Genomic DNA, 10,814 nt, shown 5'->3' on the forward strand with positions numbered 1-10,814 from the left:
CTTCTTATATCATGGATGCAATATAGCTTCACCTCTTGCAAAGGCATCACTATTATTACTTACATGTTATTCTGTTACCTGCACTGTTTCTTTTGACTTTATCTAGTTGTTTTGGTCACTGTCTATCAATAGTAGAGGCTTTCTTCATGTGGCTGGTAATCCTTGGCTCTTTATTCATATTTAAATGTCAGGAATAATAATACGACTAATATTTACAGACTGCTTATTAAGTGCCAGGCGTTGCTCTAAGTGCCACATATCTATATTCTTCCAATTCTCACAACCCCATGAAGTAGTATTTCTACCTCAGGGTCATACAGTTAGTAAAGTAAGAGTTTGGTTTCAAAGTCTGTGTTCGTAACAACTCTGCTATTATTGCTTTTGAAAAAGAAATTAAAAAGTGATAAGTCAAGCATTTGTGTGGAAGACCAGTGGGCAGGGAGGCCTCCCTGTGTGGTGACTGCAGCCTAGTGTTTTGTTAGTAGCCTCAAAAACTTTAGTAGCTATATGTCTTTTTTCTTGGTCAGGTCATCTTCCCAGAAGGGAATCCTCAAAATTCCTACCTAAGGGCCATATTGCTTCCTGCTACCTACTGGGGTGAGGCTAGTGCCCAGTTTTCAGTATATAAACTTTTTGCGAATGCTCCTGTTTTCACCATGAAGTCTAACGTGTACCTGTGTGAATCTTGTGCCCTTGGGTTCAGAGCCTTTCTTGACCAACTCTTCACAGGGCAAACTTGACTCCAATCTCCTGCTTGGGTGCTTAATGCTAATTAAGAGCGGGTGGTTGCTTGAGCTGGGGAAAAGGGATCTAGAAGTTGTCCAGCTGCTCCTTATATAAATTTTCAATCAATCCTCCAGATTTCAGCTGCATCCCAACCCTGTGCCTTTAGAGGTACCTGACACTTCGAATTCCAGAGACCATCTGTAGTTTTACAGTGGAAACTGCTTCCTTTCTTGCAGCAATTTAGTTATCAATTTTCTCTATTAAATCAGTTACCACACAGACATGTGTTTTTTTTCTTCTTGCAAAATTCTGCTGACACTTCTTATTTTTCTGTGGTCAACTCTCTCAATTTTTTGTCGTTGTGGGTTTATGCATTTTTAAATCCTTTTATTCTCAATTTTGAAAGAGCACAGAAAAATGCATGTGTTCGTTATGCCTTGTTAATAACAAACCACAGGTCCTTGACTGATTTTAAATAGTTAAAGATTTTACTTCTGTCTAATGTAGTATCTGTTACTGAATCCTACCATGTAAAAAATGTCATAAGTATATTTATTTTTATTCCTTTTGAAACTTCAACATATATGTAATGTGAAATCAACACAAAAATAACAGATCAGAAACCTTTAACTAGACAAATCACGTATCTTCTGTGAATGTTAATTATTTAATAGCCTTAATATTCTTATGAGTCACTATTTCCAATATAGAACATTTTTGAGCTTTCGAACTCACAAAGCTGCAAAAATTTCACATATATAATCCAGTTAAGCCAATACATGGATTACATTTAGAAACTAACTACTTAAGCTATCATGTCTTAATGAAAATCTAGTCAAGATGAAAACTCTCCATACCCTGAATGACTAACATTTAAAAAAATACCCTCTACTATGTTAACTTTTCTATTTCAAATAGAGTTAATATACGAATTTCTTTTTTTCCATAAAATGATGCTTTTTATACTTATTTAAGACATTTGGGCAATAAATACATCATGATCTAAACCTGTAGAAAAACTACTGCTTTTCTATTCCCCATCCCACCCCAGGCCCACTGCAACTAACGGGGAATTGAAAATTCACATATACTCACTGCTTCTCAAACGACACAACAGAAGTACCAAACGGTTAAACATGTACCTTGGTCCGGGTGGTGGTTTTGTTCTGTCTTCTTTCATTCCATACAAACGCAATAGCAGCCATAAAGTGAACACCATGATTCATTGAAATGGGGCCCAATAATTCAAGAATCTGCTGTCTCAAGTTCTAAAACAATTTAAATAAACAAGTGAATTAAAAATTATGAAACATTAATAGACTGCACTTTTAGCTTTTTTTTTTTTTTTTAAATACTATATAGTGCTTTCATGTTTTGCCACCCAAGTAACAGTAGAGGACACTTTAATAGTGTTAAAGGAGGCAATCATGGTTATTTTAACTGGGAAAGAAAAAAAAAAACCCTATAAAATGACAACTGCCAATCAGCCAAATGCAGGAGTCTATACGACATAATAGGAAAACACTATATATGAAATCCAATTACATTAGTAGATTCCTTTAAAAAGGAAAGGGAGTGTTTTAATATTTAAGTGAAATTATACAACAGAAAAGCATAGTTTAATCTAAACGTAAGTACTTAAGTAAAATTTTAAAATAGTTTCCAACCTTCCTCTTCTCCTCATTTCAATTGTGCTCCCATTACTCCCCAATCTAGGGAGTCAGGTCTAAGAGTAAGATTAGGTAACTGAGGGATATCAATTCAACAACTTGACATTGTATAACATGCTTTCAAATAGAATTTTCCTCTAAGTATAAAGTAGAAAATTTGGAAAATACCAGAGTGTAACAAAAAAATTTAGACACTCCATTAATCATATTATGCTGAGATAATCACTATTAACATTAATTTCTTTTTCTGCATGTAATTTTTTATAGAATTATAAATACAAGATTTGTTCAATTACATAATGTCCTTGTTTTGCTGAAGTTTTACACATTTTCTATCCACTAAGATTTCTTTAAAACCACAATTATTAGTAGCTACGTAATGTAACATTAAAAGTGTAATTTATTTAACCATTTCCATATTTGCTGTTTAGGATCTCTCTTTTTTGCCACTACATAAGTCTATAATGATATGTATGTATCTCTGCATAATCTTGATTACCTTAGAATTCATTACTAAAGTAGATTACTAGGTCATAGACTACAAAACTTTTAAAGCTCTCTGTGCATATTGCTAAACTATTTTCTAGGAGGGTTTTGCATATTAAAATGTCAACTTAAGATGTCCTAAAGAAAAGGAATAAAATTATAATACACATGAATGAAACTCAAAAACATTATGTCACATGAAAGAAGCCATATACAAAAGACCAAGTAACACATGACTCCATTTATTAAAAAGGTCCAGAAAAAGAAATGTATATGTAGAGAAAACAGATTAGTGGTTTATTGGAGTTAGTGAGGGGAACAGGGAGTGACTGCAAATGGGCACCAGGAATCTTTTTGTGGTGATGGACACGTTCAATGATTGTGGTGACAGTTTCACAACTCTGGAAATGTAGTAGGAAAAAAAAATTATTGTACTGTATATACTTAAGATGGGTGAATTCTGTGATATGTCATTTCTCAATGAAACAGTTAAAATTATTTGGGAATTAATTACTCAATTCATGCAGTGTCAAAAATACTACTGAAATTATTCACAAATTCTGAATACAATCTTTAGGAAAGTCCCTGAATCAACTTCTGAGCTCCACAGAGGAAGTGTGAGTTGTCTAACCTTTGTGGCTCCAAGATTAATGGTGGTAACAGATGCAGAGGCAGCAACAGTGATCTTTTCTGAAGAATCAGCCTGATGCAGGATGCTCCAAAGCAATGTCACAGAGGACATGATCATATGAAGGATCGAGAGGATTCCACTGCGGGCTTCAAACAAGTGTTTTTGGTCTACGTTGACCAAAAGCTTAAATCGGGGGGAAAAACACGTATCACTTACTGAGGTTTACAAATGGGTACTTATTGGACCTCATTCTTTTCAAAGTAGCCAAATACTCATGCAGTCTTACTTGGTGATACTGAGTAGTAGGATCCAACAAACAGTAATGGATAATGGCTGTGATCCCTTCTAAAAGAGTAAGAATCATATCTGGTGGAATGATTGATGCCATCCACAGAGGCCTGAAATAAAATGTATTCATTTGAACACAAGTTCTGTGAAAGAAAAGTTCATGTTTTTATCAATAGTAAATGTCCAGCAGGTAGGTGCTAGGCACATAGTAGGTGCTCAATAAATAGTACAGGAATAAATGACTAAGAGCATATATTAGAAGCTTTTATATCCTAATCTCTAAAATAAGTGAGTTGTACTAGAGTTCTTTTTGGCTAAAGAACTCAATACAAAATAAACAAATACAGCCAGTAAATTTCTAGTAACTATGTAAAAGCAGGCATATCAATATTAAATGATACAGGCAGTTCTCTCATACTTTACACGTAGTAGCGAAGGTTATACAGGAGATAAACCAGACACTAATCTATGAAACATCTGGCTAATTTCTGATGGACTAACTGAACATGGGGTTACAGATGGAATTCACCACTAAACATGAAAATCGGAAACAAGAAATAAAATCAGATGGGAAAACAATTATTTTTAATTTAAAATTAATTTCTTAAAAAATTTATTTGAGAGAGAGAGAGAGCACAGGCAGGGGGAGCGGCAGGCAGAGGGAGAGGGAGAAGCAGACTCCCCACTGAGCAAGGAGCCCGATGCGAGGCTTGATTCCAGGACCCTGGGATCATGACCTGAGCCAAAGGCAGATGCTTAACCCACTGAGCCACTCAGGCGCCCCTTAAAATTAATTTTAGTGTGACATTAATTTCCACTTAGATAACTTATCAGATAAAACTAGGGAAACCCTTTGCTGGGCTTTGCATTACTTTCGCCAGCTCAGTAAAGAACATCAAAATTAATTACAACCCTTAGAATAAAAAAAGGCCTGTTTAAATACTCCTCTCCGCCATTCTTGCATTCTTTTATCGATACTCTTTCTCAAGCTGAATTTCATTCTTTATGAAAATAACATACTTTCTGTAACCTACTGATAACCACTAATTTATTTACTCAAACGGTAAGTGACTTTGTGGACAATTCTGTGTCATGATGTGAAAGATGTCAACGATAAAGTTAAAAATCAACCTTACCTACTATCGGATAATCCTGTTTCGTATTTGTACTGCTGGATTAGATTATCTAAATTTCGGCAAAGCTGCAGCGTCACAGAAACCACCACCCTCTGTAGCACTTTTCCCATGTAAGGCAGAGTAGACGTGATTAAAGCAATCCACTGTGGGTGCATCTTACAAGCACAGTGTTGGTGCAAAGCTCGTATCACTGCACAAAGGAACATGCCTTGACACGTGATTGGCTGAGCGTGCAGATACTGAAGAGAAGTCATGGGCTGGTGGGGATTGATGTGTTCCAGGTCTGAGACGACAAAATCAAAACCCGTTTCACTCTCTTCGGGGATAGTCATTACCCGGTGTTCTAGAACAATGAGCCTCTGAAGCACTTTAAGAAGTTGTGACTGGAGTGTGCTGCCACTGTCAAATTCATCCTCCGAGAAATTGATAAGGCTGTCTTCTGAGAAACCCTCTTCGACGGCGACCACGTTCTTGCCTGTCACCTTCTCGCCATGCCATTTCTGTGCGCTGAAGATAGAGGACAGCAAGCAGTGAAGAATCACCTTCTGAACTTTGCACTTAGATAACATATCAGAGATAAAACTCGGGAAACCCTTTGCTGAGCTTTCTATTACTTTTGCCAGCTCAGTAAAGAGAAGCGTCAAAATTTCGATGCTCAGCATCTGCATGTTTCGATTGCCTATTAAGTCCTGTGCAGTGACCTTGACGTGAGTTGGGTAATGGCTACGCATGTAATACAAGCAGAGGGAAATAAGGATTTCTATGTACATAGAACTCCGGAAGTTATGATTTGAGTCCACTGGAATGTGACTGTAAAAGTCTTTGCCCATAACAGAAATCCGATGTCTGGCCAGGAGATTCTGAAGCAGAGACAACTGAGGGGTATATGCATTATTTACACTAGTGGTTGAAATGGCATTTACAAAAGTAATAGGATTAGTTTTTAAGATGGCTTTGATGGCAGAAAAAGCATACAGAGTCCTCGATGAATCATACAACTGCAGATACAGAAGCACATGCTGATAGAGCGGGTGGATGTTGAAATTGGGAGATTTCCGTGATCCGGGAGAACCCATATCACTCTCAATTTCAGAAATTTCTCCCTCTCCACAGCTGTACCAGTTCTCTAAATCCAGGCCATCGCTGAAGAACACACTGGTTTGTTTGAGTTTTTCATTTGAAGTTTTTTTCTTGTCATCATCCTTTTTTCTGGCAAGTTTTACTTTAGGTTTTGCTCCTGGTTGTTTACCAGACTCCTTAACGATGGTTTCTTTCTCGGAGACTTTTTCTGATAATTTTTCTTTGAAGCTGAACTGAATGCTACTGTGACTCCTCTGTCTAGATTTGGTTTCTACGGAAGCAACATTAGAGTCCTGGAGAGTCTGCGTGGTTCCTGAAATACAAGGTGAGGAACTATTTCTGGAGATTCCATTTGCCACGCACTCATGGCCTCCCTCCGCAGACACAGACAGAAAGTGAGAACTGTCGTTACTCAGCACAGCACTCTGGCTCTGCAGAGCGGACTGATCGTCAGTTTGGAGTGTCTCTTCGCCTGGGCCTACGTCCCTGTGCTTTGGGGGCATAGCTTCAATTTCTAACTGAGATGTAAGTGATGCAGATTCTGCTTCGAGGCCACTTACAACTTTACATATCAGGTCAAACACTACCTGCTGAACGTCATCATCCGGGGAGCTCGCATTTGGCATTTGGGAATCTTCTTGGACATTCACATTTTCAGGATCGACTTCGTAACTCAAATTGTCCCCAGCAGAGGACTGTGAACATCCAGAGTCAGAACTCTGAAGTACTTCTATCTGTTGGTCTGGAAGATCAAAATCAGATACAACCATTGGAATTGTCTCACTGCTGGTACTTAGAAGGGAAAGTCTGTCGCTCAATGGATTAACAGTGAGACTAAAATTCTCTATTTCATCCATGGTAAGTGGCTTTTCACCATTCCCTTTAGATGCAATGAGTTGTACTTGGCTTACTGGCATATGAGGAAAATAGCAAAGGAAAAATAGAAGACATATTAAAATAATTGAAATGGTAGACCAAATTCAAGATTTTTAATCATTAGCTTCATCACCAACTTATACTTTCCTAAAATTATATTTTAATTTATTACTATTTTAGACCCTTTAAGTTAGAAAATTATGTAGACGACTATTAACTAGAATTTAGTAAAGACAATTCAACAAGAGAAAGCCTATTAATTCAATTGAATTGAACAGAACAACACATTTAAAACAGATACAATATAAAAATTTGCCCTTATCCCCAAATAAGGTATCTTTTTTACTGCAGTTCAAAATTTTAGTTCTTTTCCTCCCTGTGTGATACTTCCCTTTAGCTATGCTATTTCTAAGAATTCAAGTAGTTTGGGAGTAGGTATATATATATACATATATGTAGTTCCTTGATTTCAATAAAATTCAACATTTATGAATTATCTAATATGAGTAAGGCCCTGAACCTGGAGACAATGGCGGTGAGAGAAGGAAAAGACATCACTGCTCTCTCTAGAGTTTGAACTCAGTAGGGGATCACAAACACATTCATCCATTTCTATACTTTTTGAGGGGCATACCAGGCTGACAGCATTCTTTTTAGAAAGAGCAGAAGGCTTAGTTCCATATGAATAGTACCAAGCAAATGTTATGAAACTCAGGGAAAGCATGGTGACCCTACAGGTAAGGAGACTGATCTCAAGACAAGGTGAGAATTCAGCAGACACGCAGGAACTGCAGCGGGTAAAATGCTAACACAAAGTTGGGGCGATAAGCAGGGTAGGGCATGCTCTGAGAACACTCAGGGGAAGCAGTGGAAAGGAAGGCAGAGAAAGGAAAGAAGGCTCTGTAGAGACACACTAAAGATGAAGTAGGAGCACACCGGCTCGGTCGCAGCTTCATCACTCAGCAGCCATGGGACTGTGAGAAAGCCACAGCCCGCTCAGCAGCAGCTCCCTGCTCAGGGTTATTTGTGAAGATACAAATGAGATATGTGAGCATCTTTTGTCTCTTAAGTGTAATAAACTAATCTAATCTATGGGGCCATTATCACTGTATTACAGATGGCATCACTCGACAGTTTGTAAAGTGTGGACTTCAAGGAATAATAGTGAATATTTAACAAACACTTAGGATATGCCAGTCTGCAATAAACATGTCACAAACAGGACGACATCTGATGTTCACAGTGAAGCCTGGAAAGGTGGGTGCTACGATCCCCATTTCACAGAGGAAGAAAATGACTCATGAAAGCTAAATGTGCACTACAAACTTATTACACATTCCCAGTGAAGTAGCTCCACAGCCTTGCAGGACCAAAATCGCTAATTACACTCTAAAGGCATTTTCATCAAAATTGGAAGACTGTCTTTGCCCAGACCTGTGTTGACTCCTCCCTTGAAAGAGTCAACTGATAAGAGAGATCCAAGTCCTCTAAGGTGCTCACTGATGAAGGACATTCTGACACGTTCCACATGAGCACCACCATGGCACGCGGTGGGGCGGGGGGGGGGGGGAGGGGAATCCCATGCAGAACACCTCACTGTCGCCAATCACCGCCGTGTTCACCTCTCACTTTATTTTCATAACTTAATTCTAAATAAAGCTGTTCTACTTCCATGTGATATTCACCACTGCTGCAGGCAAAATTCTGCATGAAATGCTTGTCACTCTCTTCTCCAGGATAATAGGGAGCCTTATTCCAATAGCGTTCTGCTTGTACACGCTGCACCGAAACCCTCTGAGTTTTAGGATGAAGCAGGAGCAATAGCAATGGTTCCAAAACTCTTGCAATATCATGTCTTTGTAGCACTTGGTTCAGCCAGGCTTGTCCCACTGAGCTGGTAGAACCATCGAGGCTGTTAAGGCTATCTAACATGATGAACAGCGACCTACAATAAACACCGATAATTAAAAAAAAAAGAGCAAAACACCTACTTGAATTTTAACACTCTAGTTTTTCTTAAATCAATATTATTATAGGTGTTATTATTTTGAATTAACTTTTTTAAAAGTAGTCATACTTCAGGATAACTGTTGACCACAGTATTTTAATAATCTTAATCCCTACAGTCTCAGTAGATACGAGAAAGGAGAAAATCGTCTTTCCCCTTTTCTTATATACTTGCGGTTTTTTTTTTAAATTTCACAAGCATACATTACTTTTATAAAACAGAAAAAAAAAAAAAAACCCTTAGTCTTGTTTCAGCAACATATTCCTTTTCAAGTCACCAAATATTGAACTCCCTGCAAGTCAGCACTGCTCCCATGTTCTTCCGCACCCAATCTCTTTATGAGTCAAACCTACGAGCTTAATTCAAGGAAAGACCTGTGAAAGGTATGGAGGTGTGGTTTGGAATCAGAAAACCCAAGATTCAAATGTGGGTTATCCACCCGACCTCATGTGTGGTTTTGGGTAAGCCACTTAATTTCTCTGGTCCTTCAGTGCCTTGTTTGTATGATGAGCAAAGGCAAGCGTCAAATGAGAGATAATTGTATGTAAAGTACGTAGGCCAAGGGCCTAGTTCATTGTACTAGTTCAACAGCAGATGATTTAAAAATGGTGATGCTGTTGAAAAAGTAATGTCCAGTAAAGCACACATCTGGTCCTGAGCTGGGGCTATAAGCATAGTCAGATCTGTGGCCTCCTCTAGGAGAGCTGCTGGTGAAACTGCTATTATCCTGTGCCAATATCTGAACCACCACGTAACAGCATCTCCTTGGAAGTTAATGCAAATCTCATATTTGGGGGAGGAGTCATCTTAAGTGGTCTAGACAAGTAGCAAAACCACTCTCAGGCAGCTACAGGTTCTCTGAATCCACATGAAGTGGTCTGTCAGTATTTTAGCTATAGATCTATTAGGTCCATTTCAGGCAGAAGATTGAAAATAACTGTTGGAGAAACAGTTACATAATCTACTGTTTTAATGAAACTTCACTGTGAATAGAGACTCAAAATGCTGTATTCATTGCTGTATCCCCAACACCTAGAATGGTGTCTGGCACACAGTAGGGTCTTGATGAATTGTCATCTAGTGAAAGAATGGGGCTCTGGGTGCTTCAATGCCATGCATTTTAATAAAAGCTTCGATCAAAAAAAATAATTTATAAGTTCTCTTTATAAAATCTGTAAATTCTTATTTTCTACCCCTGCCAAACTAGCCAGAGGATTCAAGAAAAGAGACACTGAGATATCTGACTGTAAATCCGAATATCAAACGCAACCAACCTGTCAAAAGAACGTGCAAAAGATGACGACTTATTTATATGGAGATCCCTTGTGAGATGCCAAAGAACTGCAAACTTTGCATGTGCTTCCATCCTTATTTTCTGAGGAGGAATATGGGAGATTAAATTATTTTATTCTCCCTTGAAGATATTAAAGGATTTTAGTAAATCGAAGTAGCAATTTAAGAGGCAGTATTAGGCTCAATGTTCATAGTACTCAACACCCAACACAATAAACTGTTTTTATGAAAGTAGAAATGTAAAAAAGACTTAAATATATGCAGAAATATTAAACCTGAAGGATCATCTCACGCTACCTCATAAATCATTAGAATTTAGTTTAGACTAGGTAACCAGGTTTCTAGATTACTGTATAACAGGGGATGGAAAGAACTAGTAATGCGCATGTTATGATGTCTTCAGTATAGGAAGCACTTTCTCTCTTATTTTAATATAAATACTTAGTAGTCAAAATTTATTTTATTACACTATACAATTTACTTTTGCTCCCAGAAATTATATATTAATCTCAAATGAATTTGTCATTACTTATAAAGCTGGTTTATTAGATTCAAAAATTTAAACACCTAAAAAATTATTTCTGTAGGAAAAACATTACATCACTTTGAGATTATCTTGA

At 37.6% G+C, this 10,814-nt stretch overlaps 1 protein-coding gene across 8 annotated transcripts in view; it reads right to left on the reverse strand.

Moving 5' to 3' along the window:
- The window catches only part of DOP1A (DOP1 leucine zipper like protein A), a 105,917-nt gene that overhangs the window by 21,506 nt on the left and 73,597 nt on the right, over positions 1-10,814 (reverse strand). For all 8 annotated transcript variants that reach the window (XM_036101016.2, XM_036101013.2, XM_078055039.1 and 5 more), the window contains 6 exons: positions 10,176-10,276; positions 8,579-8,838; positions 4,938-6,927; positions 3,800-3,911; positions 3,514-3,696; positions 1,869-1,994 (listed from right to left, as the gene is read on the reverse strand). In XM_036101016.2, coding sequence (XP_035956909.2) covers positions 1,869-1,994; positions 3,514-3,696; positions 3,800-3,911; positions 4,938-6,927; positions 8,579-8,838; positions 10,176-10,276 — 2,772 coding nt within the window. The remainder of the gene's footprint in view (positions 1-1,868; positions 1,995-3,513; positions 3,697-3,799; positions 3,912-4,937; positions 6,928-8,578; positions 8,839-10,175; positions 10,277-10,814) is intronic.

Source organism: Halichoerus grypus, chromosome 9 (assembly GCF_964656455.1).
Source record: "Halichoerus grypus chromosome 9, mHalGry1.hap1.1, whole genome shotgun sequence".
Taxonomy (NCBI): Eukaryota; Metazoa; Chordata; class Mammalia; order Carnivora; family Phocidae; genus Halichoerus; species Halichoerus grypus.